Genomic DNA, 17,424 nt, shown 5'->3' with positions numbered 1-17,424 from the left:
TTCTTTTAAAATTTGAACAATTTTTTACTGTAATTCTACTATAATCGATTTTAAAATCTGCTGTATTGTTTAATGAAACTACTATATTTTTTAGCACACAACACTGTAATTTTACCTTTGAAATCTGGAAGCACTGCATCTAATTGTGTATTCAGTGGAACATTGTGGTGATGAGACGTTTGACCGAGTTGGATCTATAAGATTTGTGGTAAAAAGTGAGATCGCTTGCACCCGCAGCTCGTTATAATTTAAACTAGAAGTGTTATATGTAATGTTAAAAGGAATCAATCTAAATTTAATACTGTACGATAATTGTTCGTGTCTTTTGTTCCCACACATGACCCCACTAAGCCGGCTTTTGACGATGTCCATATTAATGGAGTCATATATTTTTCCGACACATAAAAAAATTGTATTAACGATAACGACGCAAAATATTATTTTACCTTTAAACTTTTCCGTTTCACGCAAACAAATTGTTAAAAGATCAATAAATCGCAAATAGCGCAATTATCCAATAATGATAAGCAATATTCGCTTTTATTTCCTCAGCAAAAAGGCTTTTTACCGTCAACTGTATAGGGGATGTCACGTTATACTCGACAAACAAACAGGGATTTCGAGAAGGAATTGGCCCAGAACACGCAATAGCAGGCCATGTTTTGCATGGGCCGTTGAAACCTGTCGCTCGAATTCTTCAGCTAAACCGAAAAATCTTCAACTAAAATCAAATTTTCGTCGCAGTTATAAAAAAACATCTTACTCAACAAAAATCTCAAGTAATATAGTTTTTAATCCGCCCAAAATATAATAACAATTATTCTTATTTTTAATTTTTATTTTATTAACATTTTTTTACACGGCTACACGGCGGTGACCTTTTAGGTCTGGACCATAGACTTTATCTGTTTAGTGTTTATGTATATTGAGCAAGTATCTCCTGAGAAAAAATAGTGATATTTTTACTAGAATATAACATACGCATAATGTTAATACTAGGAACAAAAGCAGGCTGCAATTACCCCGTAATAAACTATCTAGAGTTAGTAATTCTTTTTTGGGAAAAGGGAAACATTTGTTTTATAAAATCCCAGAGGCATTTTTTATTCTGCCTTTTAATAAATTTAAGAAATATATTAAAGAAAAGCTGTGTAAAAACGCTTACTACAAAGTTAACGATTATCTAGTCGATAAAAGGGCCTGGGACTAGCGCTGGACAGGCTACTTCTAATTAATTTGTAATATTTGTTTTAAAATAAGTCTTGTTTGATGATTTGCTATTTTAAAAAGTCCGAAGAGTTTTATCGCCGGCATTTTCTCTCGGCCTTCTTTGCGGATGAATAAGGATGACTGCTGTACAAATTTAATGACGCGGTAAATGTGATACCTATATCTTACATTCCATAATAAACATATTTTATTTTATTTATTTGTAATTTCACTCAAATGATCCTCACGATGTTTTCCGTCATACCGAGTCATACGCTTAGAAAGTCATACGGTTTATTGGTGGTCAGATATCGGCGCGATTGATAAACAATTATTTATTTATTAACACTTTGTTGCGTTACTCCTAGTACAAATAAACTTGCTAAACTTATTCGACGGCATCGTTAATAAGGAAAAAATAAATGCCGAAATGCAAAAGTGTAACTTACTTATTTATAAATATTTATTGTTCGATAACTGAGCTTACTTCTGAAGCAACTTTACTGAAATAGGTTAAATAAAGTTAAATTAGATAAAGTTTAACAAAAGGCTTTTATTATCATAGACATGAATGCAAATAATACAATTATTTCATTTTACCTCATTACCACAAGATTATTACAGAATTTCATTAATTGTAATAGAATTATTACTATCATTGGTAAACGACATGTTATCTCTAAAAATTAAGTTTATCGTAAATATATGATATTTTTAAAAAAATTGGTATTAGCTACGGGATTCCGAAATATGTTCCTTATCGCTAAGTCTGGATTCTGAACAGCAAAAATTAAGTTCCAGTTATCATAAACATCATGAAATTCCTATATTCTTCACGCTTGCGAACATCACATGTCAATTTAACTTTGAAAGTTATACCTCTTTGGTTTTACTAAGTGATTTTATTTGTATCACGCACTTCCCGCACATCCCGAAGTAGGCAGAGACCCTGAATCTCCACTCGATACGGTCCCTGACTCTTTTCATCTACTTTCATGACAATTATTGTCCGAGCCAGTATTATTGTGCTCTAAAAGCCTTACCGGATATGTCTTTAACAACAATTTATTGCATCCTTTGCAATAATTTAACATTTAAAAGTTAATTACCCGAAAAGCGATAAAGGTAGAATGCGGAACGAAGCGTTTTCGTCCGTCCGCACAACGTTAGAACACAACATGCGTTATTATCAAAATTAAGGATTATTACGAACAAATACAGCTATCGAACAGTTTCAATGCGTTCGGGACCACGTGTGTTATGTACTTTTTACAATAAATGTGTAAAATGGAAAAATAGCGGCATTAATAACAGTGAATATCTTATATCCTCTGATATTATAGTTTTTGTGATACCCAGTTGGAACTGACCTCTTCATTGTCTGTCGAAATGGGGCTATCGTTTGACGATGTGGTGAATATTATATTTTAAGTATTCAGGCATTTCAGGCGCGTATAATCTAAAAAACCAGGCTCGAGAACATAAATGTGAATGTGAACTTATGTGGAAATTGTATACGTTTTTTCAACAAACTCCTTCAGAATTATCACTGAATACAAAACTCTTGTTAAATGTAAATTAACCAAAAAACCTTTTTATAAATTTGACAAAATGATCCTATTCCTTGGGATTGATTTTCTCCAGTTCAAACAATTTGAATGACTCAAAACTTGGCGATTAAAAAGAGATTCTTGCCAGTTCTTCTCGCCTGCTCTACGACCTTGACTTGCGAACTGGTAGTAAATATAAATTTAGAATCAATTTAACATCTTTTCTGTTGACGTTCATAAGTGTACTTGGTTATCTATTATTATATGAATAAAGTTTTTTTGAGTTAAGTTGAATCCTTGAGATAGCGATGAACTATCGCCGTATAAATATTACGTTGTAATAAAACCTGTGTTCATTTAGCTTCGGCGCGTGTGTAACAGTGTAACAGGATTGAATTAATGTATATATGTACAGTCAAAACCGTTTACGACAACATCGTTTAGAACAACATACCAGTTATATTGACCAAAATCAGAGGTCCCGGCTGAATTCTATGTATTAGGTACTTAACAACGTCATCGGCTTTTACGACCAAATATGAGTAGTACCTTTGATGTCGTTCGTTACATTTTAATGTTCCAATATAATTGATGTGTATTTCTAAAATTTGTGATGTCATATTTTTATGAATAATTTAAGCGAACGTATGTTGTTTTAGGGCGTATATATAAATAAATATCGTCACTACCTACAGTACCATTGATCGGAAACTCTCTAAAAAGCTCTCTCTTCCTCCAGCTTTCCGTGTCTTTCTTTCTCTATTTATGCTATCTATATCTTCTCCTTGTCGTCCTTTCAATCCCTAAATTTAGCCTTTTATCTGTGCATCTTGCTATATGCCCGGCCATTGCTACTTCTGTTTTACAAATGAGGCATAATGTAAGAAATCTATAACTTTTACGTCTTATTCATTCGTTTTTGCTTCACTTTCGCCGTATACCAAATAATTCCATCGGTACAAAGCCGCTCGGGAACGCTCAAGAACTAGGCCACTGCCGTACATTATATTATTTATTCATCCAACAATAAAAAAAGTTACAATTCTATTTTTACTATAACAGCAAACGGGCAAAGATTACTTGATGTTAAGTGATACCGCCGCCCATGGACACTAAATGCCAAATGGCTGGTAAGTGCGTTGCGGGCTTTGGTACGTATTGGTACGATATTCAAAGGACCCTAAGTGGAATCGGTCCAGATATACTTCAGTGTGCAGCTGCTTCCAATAACGCTTAGTTTAGGTTAACGTGATAAGGGAGGAATTTCGCATTCTGCCTTGACTTCCGATGATGAATCTCAGCTGCAGATATTAGTCCGAAGAACTGATCTGAACACACTTAGAGTTGTCTTCTTGGGGTTTAATTGGACTAGATTAAGTATGTTCTATTGCGTGTCAACTGAAATCCCGTTCAGTGCTTGTAAAGATACTGAAAAGAGTGAATGAATGAAGATAGTTAGCAACTTTCTTAATTCTATTCAATTTACATGCGAGACCCTTTCTGAAGAATGAAACATTGTTTTTATCCTTTTTCAGAACTTTGTTCGACAAAGCTGCTAAGTCTAGCCACTTCATTAAAACTTTCTGATTTCATATGTTTTATTTAAGATTTATAACACGACTTGGATATGTCTCCCTTAAAAATAAATGTTTGACATAGGGTGACCCACTTAGCCAAGTCTCGACTCTAAAACCTACCATACCATATGTGTGACGCAGAGACGGCTGATGAACGCCTTCACTACAACATCACAGAACTATTTTCGAGTATATACACCTATTTACTATACTACCCCACCGGCTAATGTTCAAAAAGAATAGAAAACGTCTTTTTTTCATAGAATTTGATTTTATTATTCAAAATGCCTTCGAGAGGGATACACGATAATAACAGCAATTTCATACAATTTTCCGGTACTATTTTTTCTTCTGCATATCATATATATATATTAGAGATAGCATTTTTCTAAGGTCTGAGAACTGTCTGTTAGTTTGTTCGCCTCTTAAGAATTTTTATCGGATAATGTGTGACAGTGGAACTCAGAATTGGGTCACAAATTGTGGTTTTTATTAATATTGGTACGTAATGTATTGACTATCGTTAAAATACCTGTGAGCAAATCTGGCGTATACTTCGGTGCTAGTTCAATGGATGAGCAGTTCCAACGGTCGCCCGCGTGGGCTGAAAGGCAGGCTGAACGGACCAGTCGTGCTGCGGCCGCTACGTGAGGCATGGCTGTTGGCTGCCGCCTACAGACTCGGGCCTGTTCACCCCAAAGGCTACCATTTTGTTTCGCCTCCCAGCAATCGCTTTCTGTCCAGTTCCCTACGCTCTCGTGCAGGGCTCTGTAAATACATGTTCCCAAGGTTAAATACAATTTCATAATTAGTATTTTTTAAGATACGCCAGCGAGCTGTATTTCTTTTAAGGCGCATGCAGGAGAGTCCCCTCAGCAGGCTGGCGCCAATAGCGGGAAAGCAATGGGCCCTTTTTAATTTTATGATTTAATATACTTTAATGCTACTTATAATATTTACGACAATATTGAAGTAACACAATAATAACCATTGACTTATGATGTTGAATAAATAAATTATTATTATTAGTCTTTGTTAAATAATTACAATATGCCATTACGTTTTTAAAGTTTTCTAAAGTTGCTCATCATTGGCGCATCCAGGGGGTGAGACCTACGCTCTCTTGGCCCTTGTTTGGCAAATTTTTAATTAACGGTTAATATATATTTACAGATTCTTTAATCCAAATTTTATTAACTACTAAGACTATGTAATGTATGTATCTATCATCGCAAATTAAAAATTATCGGTTTCAGAAAATCGAATTCGTTAATTCTTATAAGGTGAAATTGTGTATTTGTGTAGACGATAAACAAGCAGGAAGCTCGTCAGATTCAATGTGTCCATGGACACTCACACTGCCAGAGGCCTCGCAAGCTTCCATTTAATGAATTAGTAACGAATTGGTTCAGAAATACCTCAACGGACAGCTCCACATAGTGGTTGCAAAAAATGCCTTTAAAACGCTCTGTTGTGGACTGATGTAACGTGAAAATTTGATACCACATATAAGTTTTTTATAAAAAAACAGGGAGTGAAAGAGCTGGACTCACCTGATGACATTATAACGGATGGTTAGAAATACATGTAATATTGTTTCTTAAGTTCAACGATAAGGAAGAAAATTAAATGCAATAATTTCAAAGAACTGGGTTTTAATATCGTACTTACGAATAGTAAAAACTATTTCAATTATTTAGCCCGCCTGTGTATTTGGCGTTAACTCAATATTTATATTTCGTCTGGTAGATAATAAAGGTGACACCAGAGCTGGTGGTAACCTCGTTCAACGAATAAGCATAGCAACACAGTGAGGAAATGCTGCCAGCGTAAAAGGTATACTGCTACAGGGACCATACTTTTTAAATTTGTTTTTATTTTCTTTACATTAATTTTTGATTATTACTTATTACTATGTCGGTTGAGAAAATTGTAATAATTCTATATTTCAGTTTTCGAAATAAATAAATATTTCATCTTTTCTAAGAACAAAACGCCGCAAGGCTCGCAAGTACGTTGCCGGACTTTGGAAGAATTGGTACGTATCTTAAACGAGTCTTGTCTCTAACACAAAATGGCAAATCGCAAACGAAATTATCGCTGTTATTATATATTTTTTATAAACTTAAAGTTTCGTTAGTATGAATAAAAATAAATAGTAAATGTCAAATATTAACGCTTTGATGATTCAAAGCATACCTAACTTGACCCTTATTTGTGGTTAAATGTAGGTTAAATACCAAAATATGAGACTCAAACGGTCTTTTCAATCCGTTTCAATAGACTTATGAAAAGCAATATTTATAATCAAAAAACAACAAATAAGCTTTTCTATCAATTTACCAAAAATATAGGCTTAATACCGAAACAGGCCAGGGCCTTTTTGAAGTACTTACACTGATTAAACAAAGTTATTCAATAATATTTGTATAAATGGTTGGTACAAGTATCTAGGTATAAGTCGGTAAAAGTAGAAGACTAGTGTTTAAATTTTCTTGATTTCAAATTAAACTGTTGCGTCTTTGATAGATATTTTCTGAAACGAATGACTTAAGGTGATTCAGAAACGAGACAGCACTAAGTCTATCTTCCATACGTCAAAAATATATTTGGTATTACTTAAGAAAATCGTAGTTCCCGCAGTTGATCGTAGTTCCCGTGATTGGCAAGGAAATTTCGTTCGTAATGAAAATGAAAAAAACAATTATAGATTAAATATGTTATTAATTCGAATGCTTTTAAGTATTTACAATTTTATTAACCTACATAGTAATAATCTATAATATAAAAATGAATCGCAAAATGTGTTGGTAAGCGCATACCTCTACAACGCCTGGACCAATTGTACCAATTCTTTTTTAAATGTTCGTTGAAGTCGGTTTTTACGGTGAGAAAAAAAGTCACCGTGACCGCGCACGCTGAAAAGCATGCGAAACGTCGGAAAAAAAAAATAAAAAATTTTGAATTATGTAAATCATTTTAAGTTTTAATAATAATACATAGCTTTAATCCTTTAAAAAAGTGTTTTTCTTAATGTGTAAAAGCTATTTTAACAAAAGACAATACTATTATAAAAAAACAGTTGTTTATTGTTATTTAAAAATTACATTAATTATTTAGTTCGTTGTGCATCCTGGGATATGTCATTGCGTCTAGCAGATTCCGGACGTATACCTCGTTGAAACGCCTCGCACATTTCATACAAATAATTAGGAAGGAAATCATTCCCCTCTCCTTCCCTTCGACGGAGTAGACCATACGCTTCGCGAAGACTTGGCTTTGGAGTCAAACGCAATTCCAACTCCACGGCAGAAGGGAAGTGAGCTGCGAGAGAGTAGACAATCTCCAAATCAGACGCTGGCGGATTTAAATGCTTGTAATTCGATACTTTACATAAAAAATATTCGGACATACTCCGCGTATCAGTTTCGTCATATTTCCCCAGTTTCATATCATACAGAACTGCCTTTTGTCTATTTGGTCCCCAGAACTCCTCTTCGAAGGCGGAGTAGAAGTTCTCAACTGTTTTGAACTCGCTTTTAAAACAACGCAGCCACATGAGTGGTAACCCACCGAGACAAGATATAATGAATGGGAACTGTTTCTCCTCCGGTATGTTTAGTTCGGAAATATAATACTTGACGTTCTCCAGGAAGTCCATGGGATGGGTATCAGCACTGTCGTCGAAGTACGGTCGCTTGTTCAGCGAGGCAACAATCAAGCCGTTTAATTTGTCAGTTGAGGCTTCGTTATCAATTTCCACTATTTTGGGGTTTTTAAAACGAGATTTCTCCGGCTCGCATTTACCCAGATTCGGTAGTGACATGTGGCTTCGCAGTCTGGACGGCATGCTGTCAATGTCTTCTTGGCTTTGGGAGAAACGTACACCAAGCCCCAAGGGTCTGTATGTAAACGCAGAATCTATGCTTTGTTTTCGGGTGTTCGTTTTGGATATATTGTCAACCATTTCTGAAAGATTGGCTACAGATGTTTTTATCTGACGTAAATCAACGAATAGGCTCATTTCAGTATGCCATACTTAACTTCTGCACTGTAAAATACAATAAACGTTAAAATACTATGCATATGTTTGAAAAAAATCTTTCAAAACAACATGTATATTAAAAGCTATAATTATTATTATGACCATAATATTGGTATAACCTATACAGTCAGTTAAATACGTCAAAATAAGGATATTATATATAATTATGTATGAAATTAAATAATTTAGAACAATTACATCTTCGTTAACGTAACACATAACGGTCCTATGTTCGATTCCCGGCGAAATTCAATTGACATCGCCACTTTAAAAAAAAACAGTAACTATCGTAAAACAAGCAGTGTAAATGTGGAATGTCATTGCTGATGTAAACTCAACGGAAATAAAAAGTATTATAAGGTGCGTGCGTACAAAGTTTATAGTGAGCTTACGTGCGGCTAGGGCGGGCGGGCAAGTGGTACTGCCTTCACGGTCCCTTCAACGTAGCTTATTTTTTATACAGATAACTAGGTTATAGGCGGAATATTAAATTTCATCGACGTGCACGCTAACCAATGAGTTATCCGTTCTGTGAATTTTCAGTATTAATCAAGCGTTCGGAGAACGGAACATACTGGTTAGTGGAATTTAAAGACAATGTTTCGCTATGGAGAGTCTAGACTTTACACATACTTATCATTTAACACTATAATTTAACAATTATTAATATTAAGAAATAAAATCTTGTGCCTCTTGTAAAGGATGTAATCTTATATGTTTCTTGTAGTTATCAAAAGAGATAAGTAATTTAGTTATCTCTTTAATAAATATATTTTTTTTTAAATAATATACAATTTAACTTGTGATATTGACGCGTTCGCCTCAAGTGTGGTATCGGCAAGGAGAGCTCTGACATTTGAGTTCCTCAGTGGAATATAAAGTGTATCATAAGTTTTTATAAGTGTAAGTTATATCTATCTATCGACATAGATAGTTGGAATAAAGTGATTTTATTGTTACCAATCCCTTTAATTATTAAGATTCGTTTAATGGCGTAAAAATAACTTTATATTGATTAAGAAGGTTACTTATAAGCTGTAAGTCTTTCTCAATAAATATAAAAAATTGCAAATATACCCTTTGCAGCAAGGTATTTGTAGTGGGCCTTGCTAGAATTTAACTTGTGAATTACAAACCACAGCGGTTTTCTAATGTAACATTTTCTGATTATATTATATTATTTTGTAAAATAAATAAAAAAGCGGACCATCCGAGGTAGATGTGATGGATCACCCAGTATATGGATAGCAGGGATTCTGGTGGATTCCCACATACAACTTTTAGGAGCATTCGCAAAAGCATTCGGATATAAAAAAGGTATTTGTAGCGTCACCTACAATTCATCTACACTTGGTACGACGACCTATTCAAATTCCCATCGCTACGTTATACACAACATCATGACCTATGCCTAGATCTTTGAGCCAGCCATTCAGTAGTTCTGTGGCGAACAATTCAGCTACTCCTCTTTTCCACCGCCTCGGTGATTTTACCGCTACACGGGCGCGGAGGGTGGCCTGCAGCCACATGGAACGCGAGCAGCGGATATTGCAAAATTATCAACCAAACGCTGAAGCGTGCGCAGGATTACGATTTGTTAATTTCCATATAAGTGTGAAAAAATATATGGTGAAGTTGAGTAGTTTATGTATCCATTTTGAAAGATCGATATACGATTTAAATAACTTCGCTCGATAGAAAAAAAACCGAAACATAGCCTATTTTGTCACTTTGAATTCGATTTGAATGATTTTGAGATTTACACGATATATTTTACCGCAAGCCAAGTAATTCGTTTCAGAAAAAAAAGTGTTAAAATAACATTAATTTAATGTATACATAACCAATTGTTATTACGGGCCGGCGCGCCTCAGTGCTCCAGCTCTCCATTGCGTACCGCAGTCCCCCCGAGACACTGACACAGCAAATTGTGCTGGGATAGGGCCTTAAGGCTTTCTTTTAAGTTGGAGGACACACCAATCCAACCAACCATTCCATTCAAACATTACGTTAAAACAATATGATCATTAACTAGTCATTTATGTATATGTAGGGGAACTGGTGTGTCTTATCGAAGATATTATTAATCTTTATTTTTGTCTATGCAAAAACACTTGCTCGTAAATACGGGGCAAGGAAACAAAAGGACGATACAAGCATATCTTGTAGTTAGTAAATAATATATATATATATATATATATAACTTAAACAAGGTACATGGTTTATATGAATGTGTTTTATAACAACGAAAAAAATATCAAAATGCTAACATGGGACTAGCCATTTATACTTTATTACTCACATTTTTGATGTTTTATAAAACATCAAAATAGTATAACAGGTTGGTAAACACAAATTTTCTCGAATAATTGAATATTTTATTGGTTTCGTCATGGTTTTATTTCTTTCCTGTTTCATTTGAATCTTTAAAATATTTTTTGTTTATGACTGTTTAAATTTATTTATGAGACAATAGATGGTATTGTACATAACGACATAATAGGACGACGTCATATAAATATATAGTGTATTTTTGATAATAATTTTGAACACGACAAAAAAGGCTCGTAGGAGGCCCAAACTCGTCTTAACGGATCCGGATGATCCAATCACCGTAGCCAATGTTAGATTAAAAGCCGCCCGCGCGGCAAAGCAGTCAAAAGTCGAAACCAGACTAGGGTAACAAACCGCCTTCACCGGGGAAGGTAGACCTTTATTAGCACTTAATTCACTCCAGTTAGCTTCGGTCCTGCCATTCAGGCGATTGCGGATTGACAACCCCGCGGCGGGTCAAGCCGAGAGCCTGTTCTGGAAGAACTTAGGAGACGCCCTTGCGCTAGTCGTGAGTCTATTGCGCTAGTAATTCCTTTGTTTTCATATAATGTCTTCTCTCATTATTAAAAGAATTTCTCATTTATTCGTTAAAATTATATTAACGTTACGTTAACGTTAATAAATAATTTATATAATCATAATTGTTTCATAATTTTCTCAAAAATTTATCGTAAGGAACATCGTTGTCGTTAATTAAACCCGACTTAGAATTATCAGTAACCCTAAATCAATTCAATTCAATCAGGCGCAAACTTAAATTGCATTTAATAAAGACTTTGACATAATCAGCTTCAATTTTCTTTGGAAATATTAAATAACAAAATTTCTTATGTAGAAGATGTCGTGCTGTTAATATTTCCTCTCGTCCAACTTAAGGAACAGTCTAACAACTGACTTGGACCGAAAGCCCCAGTGACTATTTTGCTTAAAAAGAAGTCGTTGCTTGACAGCACGTAAATTGGCGGGCGTAACTATGTCGGAAATGGCCCAATAGATAGTTTTTTTTCTGTTGGAATCTCGTTGGCGGGAAGGGCCTTGCCCTTCACAGCTCAGCTCAGATGGTTTTGGCTTTTCCGCGACGAGCGCAAGGGTGGCTGCAGCGGAACTCGGTCCTCGGTTTGAGTTAGCTAGAAACGAGAAGCTGTATACATAAATCCTTAGCGGGAAATACCTCGTTAACGCGTATCAGGCAACGTCATAGCAGTAATTTCTCGCCGTAGAATGTAGGTGTTGCGACCTTGTAAAATTATATAAAATATTCTAATTAATAGCTATTATAGTTACGGAATAAGCCTGCTGAATTGTCAGGCTTTTACAGCCTTCGTAAGCAGTATTATGTAATGTAACGTGATTGTGAAAAGGGCGCACGCGACGTCGCCAGTGACGTGTAACACGTAGCTGTTACTTGCGTTCTATCTATAGCTTTGTGGTTTGGCTACGATTTAAAAACTTAAATCCGTCGAGGGTTTTATTAAAATGTTCACAACGGATGGAAAATCTTAATATTTATCATCTTAACGCTTATAGTAATAATATTATTATGTATCTAGATTTACAGGGAGGTAATTTATTATCTTAAATATCACTGTACTATTTTGTCCTATGCATATATAGACTATATAAAACAATATAAACATCAAACAAATTACAATGAGCAAAATTGTAGACAAGTTAATCTGTGACAAGTCATGATTCTGTCAAATTGTTCGCAATGACGAAAAGACATATCATTATGGAAATTCTCAATTACGAGTAATTGTCCGCCAATCGTTCTTCGATAAATAAGTGTTTTAATGCAATTTTAGCCACGTATAACCACTTTGTGAAGCTAGCCACTGAAGTATTTCCGAACTACTTCGACTTAGTTCTTTAAGAAAAGTGTGTACCATTACTTAAAAATCCCTCTGGCATCGAGAGTGTCCATGGGTATTCTGGCTAAGTAACTAACCTACTTAACATAACATTCCCGTTTGCGCCGTTAAAAAGCAATTAAAATTAAAAATGAAATTGTGATTTAATAACTCATTATGTTTTTAATAATCCTAAGTACAATGTTAAAAACTATGAAACTGTCCCAAAACGTCTTTGTGTTCGTTAATCTCCGACAACGCTCTTCGTGGCGCATGGTCCCGAGTCAAACATGAGATTATTAGTTACTAGGACTATCACTGTCTTGAAGGCTGGTACTGATTTCCAGTGGCTGTGGATGTGACCCTTATCCCAACATCGTCAGTCACTGAAGGCTGATCATCTACTTGTCTATAAAATAAAAAAAGATCCAAAAAAAGGGATGCAATCTGAAGCTAAAATCAATTTAACCTAAATGGGTTGTTTTTGCTTACATTTGTATATATTTATTTCTTGGACAGGTGTTCCAATAGGCCACAGCGCACTTAACAGGTGCAGTCTGTGCAGTTCTGTATTTTAATAAAAAGATTGCTTTACTTATAAGGGGAACTTTAAGTAGGGGAAAATGTAAGAAGATACTGTTTGCTAATCACATTAGTCAAGAAGGTGAGATTGTGAAACTTAGCACACACGATGTAGCCCGTACGTCTCCAATGCATTTTTGACGTATTGAATTCAGACTAATTCTCGACTGTGAATCTTTCCGTATACACCTACGTTCACTAGAAATATATATTTAAACCTACGAATAATAAAGTTGTAGGAGTCCGAAGTATGAAGCTGTTGTATGAAGTAACAATTGTTTGTTAAACAAATTATAAATGTTTCTATTACAGTAACAGAAGTAAAAAAAAACCCGGTAACCTGTGTAATGTTATTCATATCTTTCGTGAACTGAGTTAAATTAATGTCACCACAATGCTTTATATAATTTATAACAATAATAAATCTTGTATTGTAACAATTTAAAATTAAGAACTTTTATATATGTAGGTAATATTATTATTAAACATTAGACATAACATTTATTACTTACGAAACATACACACAGAAACATACAATAATAATAACAAAAAAACATGGTAAGAAGTAAGTGTGTAATGTGTGTGTTTTAATTGTAACTGCCTCTGGTTCAGCAGTCTGGCTCGCTTGTCATTCTGCGAGAGACCACATCAGTTTGTTTGCGCCTGAGACGCAAATAAAGAATGTACTAATAGTTATATGTAGTACTAAAAAAAAATATTGAAAATTAATAGTGTAAGTAATAAAGTCTTAGAAGATTTGTGTGTAAAAGTATATAAAAAAGAAATTGTGCGTGTTCTAGTGTACACACGTAAAAAGTGAAAAAATATCTAGTATATTCAAATTTACAGAAATTGTTTAAATAAAGTTAAATTCGGTAAAGTTTAACAAAAGGCTTTAATTATCATAGACATGAATACAAATAATACAATTATTTCATTTTACCTTATTACTACTAAGATTATTACATAATTTCATTAATTATAATAGAATTGTTAACGTTATTATATATTTTTGTTATTAATGGCTTCGAATCTCTTCGAATCAACCGTGGTAGGGTCAAGAAAAAGATGGCCTGTAATGGAAAAATGTGACGGCATTTTTTTTTCCAAGGTCGATAAAGAAATTTCACTTTAAAAATAGGTGATAATTCTCCACCTGACAACCTATTGGTACACATATTACAACGCTTATACTCTAGGCCTTCACAAGCCCTGGCGTACCAAATACGCTTGTATAGTATACCCATTTATTATATAAATTTACAAAAAGCCGTTTCGCAAAATGTTCCTTTATTTACGACCAGTTATGATAAATTCGTCCCCTTTAGCCCTTTGTCTCCTAGATCAGATAGACGTTAAATTTGATACGGGAATTATATTATTTTATTGTAAACGCACGTGCGGTGCGTGACGAATAAGATAATGTTATACACAGTCGAACAATTACATCGCTTCGCTAAACTATAAAGGGTTATAGAGAATAGAACATTGCTGTTCGCACCAAAGAGTTTTATGTAATAAGTTTTTGCTATATGTATTCAATGCAACATTTTAGTGCGGTGTCTATGATAGGGAATGCAATCCCGACTCGAGATCGTGAATTCGAGATCCCGCGGGATTAGAAATATCAATCCAGCGGGATCCCGTATAGTTTAAAAAAAAATTCACGTGACTGAATACGATGAAAACTGCATGTTTGCGATAGTGAGGTTAATTAAAATAAAATATTATTTGAAAGAAAACAAAAGCCTTTATCCTTTAATATTACGAACTAGACAACTAACAATTTTAATTACATGAACATAATCAAAACAAAAGTAGGTATAGCTCAAGGGGATTAAAATTGGTGATTTTGAAAGTAACTTCCAAAAAAAGAGTATCTTCTAAAGTGTCTCAAGAGTGCTATCTGCTAACCGGCATCTAATGTCCATTGCAATGTACCCTATGTAATGTGCAATGTCGCGTGAAGCGTCCCGAGCGGATGTGTGTAGAATCGTTGACCATTGCAGCCCAATCCCGTCAATCTCGAACGGGATCTCGTCATATTATGCTTCGGGATTGATCCCGAAAAATTACACGTGATCTCGCGAGATCGGCATTGTATTCCCTAGTCTATGAATGGCATCCAGTAGGTTAAAATGTTTAATGCATAAATAATTTCTCTTTCCTGTTTAAGATTTAAGCTTAATGAAACCAGTGGCCCTGCCTCTTCAAATTCTTGTATGTCGACTTTTTGGATGTAATGCCGTTTTCACACATATACAGAAAGTCCATCGGTGCACAGCCGGGAATCGAACCTATGTACTCCGGGATGAGAGTCGCAAGCTAAACGTCACTAGACTAACTCTGCATTAAGCTAGATAAAATAAACCATTAAGTACTTTGTATATATATTGTATATATATTTTCCTCTAATTAACAATAAGTTAATTATGTAACTGTTTATAAACAATATTTACAATTTAATTTAAATTTTAACAAAACCGATTGTACCATACATACGAAGATTTAGGTTAAATTTGCCTGTTGGAGTGTGTGTGCAATGTGTAAATGTGTGCGTATGTGATACAAATTGATTCGTTTCCATTATATCAGTCGCGTACTCCTATACAGTTATATTTGCTTGTTAAAAATACAACAAGGCTTAGAACAACTGTTACCAAGTTAAGATTTAAATTGATTATTAAAAGAAGTTTTTATGTCAGTGTTTTTCGTTGCACAGACTATAATATGAATTTAATAACGACATCCAATGCTAGAGCGAAACTCACCGAACAAAAACAATTTACAAACCATAGCAGCTGACGCACCACAGATTCGGCTTTAATGATGATTAAACGCTCTATGATTGTTGCTTCGCGCTTTACCAAAAACAATTTTAAATATCTGTGTTGCCGTATGTCACAACTCAAAAGTATATTATAAGCCAAGATTTTAAAGTCAGATTCAGATTATTTTTAGAGACTATTAATATTGGTTTTAAAATTCTAAAAGCTAAAGCTAAAAAAAATCTCTAGGCAAGATGGCGACGCAACGGTAACGCCATAAACAAACGTAAAGTTTTTTACGCGTTAATTGTCATGCCTAATTTAGACAGATTCATATATATATATTTCGGTCTCTGGATGAAATTAAACTCCAAGGGTAAGGATTAGACAGGCGAAGACATATTATTTATAAGCTACGACTGTTTTACTACTAATCTTTGACCGTTGTGTCACGTGACTGACGTATAAAAGTAAATATTTTTAATTATCGAGTTTTTGATCCATTAGTGATTACTACACAACTTTTTAATACTACGTTTTATACAGACTCAACAATACTTTTTGATACTATTAAAAAATAGCCGTATGATGTATGATACAGATAATAATGAAAAGATAAACTATCGAATGAAATCTAATCGAACATAGGTTCTTTATTACTAAAGATTACTTTTGTCCTACACTTGTCTTCTATTAATAATTATAATACAGAATTTCGTCTTTGTTTAAGCTAAGAGAGTCTCAGTATTACAGTAACGTTAGGAAATCTCAATTTGGCAAATCTCCCCTATTGTGTCACAGAGAGACTTCGAGCTTCATTGAACACGTACAATGACATTGTAATTACATACCATTCGACACAGTCACTTACAATGCTTCACTAATGATTGCTATTAATCAGAATTAATGGTTAATTATGGGGGTTAAAGCTGAACGAGCAGTGGCGAGACTTGGTTAACTCGGAGGTCGGGATGTTTTCAATGATAAGAAAAACTTCAAACCCTTGGCGTAACTCAGGCAGAGAACGAAAAAAAAACTATGTCATTTTTATTGGTTCAAATAATTTGTTTAGTAATTAGTGTGGCATTATATTTATTTACTGTTTTCTGGAATAAGCTGGCGTCATAGCGTAAATCAAATTATTTTATTAACTAAATAACAAAGATCGAATTTGTAGTAGTAGTTTCGTACATTTAACAACATTAATGTAAAAATATATACATGTAGATGATGCTTATTCTCTAAGGTACACAGTACTTTAAAGTAAGTCAGTGCGGCATAAATAAAGTTACAAACCTTTTATAAAGTGTGATATTTAATAAGAAAAACAATTGTCCACAACGTAGACAAATTGCGCTTGTATTGAACAATTTGTCGAGTAATCCATGCATTTGTTTCAATTATTTTGACTTCCTACAACCCACATTCCGGAAATGGGATTACAAATGCGTGCTCCGCATAAACAATGATAATTATAATTTCATGACGCCAAAATCCCGTGTTTGTTAG

The 17,424-nt window shown here is 34.3% G+C and overlaps 1 protein-coding gene across 1 annotated transcript in view; it reads right to left on the bottom strand.

Annotated features, from left to right (window-relative positions):
- LOC123717626 (protein Wnt-11-like) overlaps nt 1-17,424 on the bottom strand; it is a 50,054-nt gene that overhangs the window by 15,450 nt on the left and 17,180 nt on the right. The window contains exon 2 of the mRNA XM_045673716.1: nt 4,869-5,104. Coding sequence (XP_045529672.1) covers nt 4,869-5,104 — 236 coding nt within the window. The remainder of the gene's footprint in view (nt 1-4,868; nt 5,105-17,424) is intronic.

The sequence above is a fragment of the Pieris brassicae genome, chromosome 13, assembly GCF_905147105.1.
Source record: "Pieris brassicae chromosome 13, ilPieBrab1.1, whole genome shotgun sequence".
Taxonomy (NCBI): Eukaryota; Metazoa; Arthropoda; class Insecta; order Lepidoptera; family Pieridae; genus Pieris; species Pieris brassicae.
This window is presented reverse-complemented; position numbering and strand designations above follow the sequence as displayed.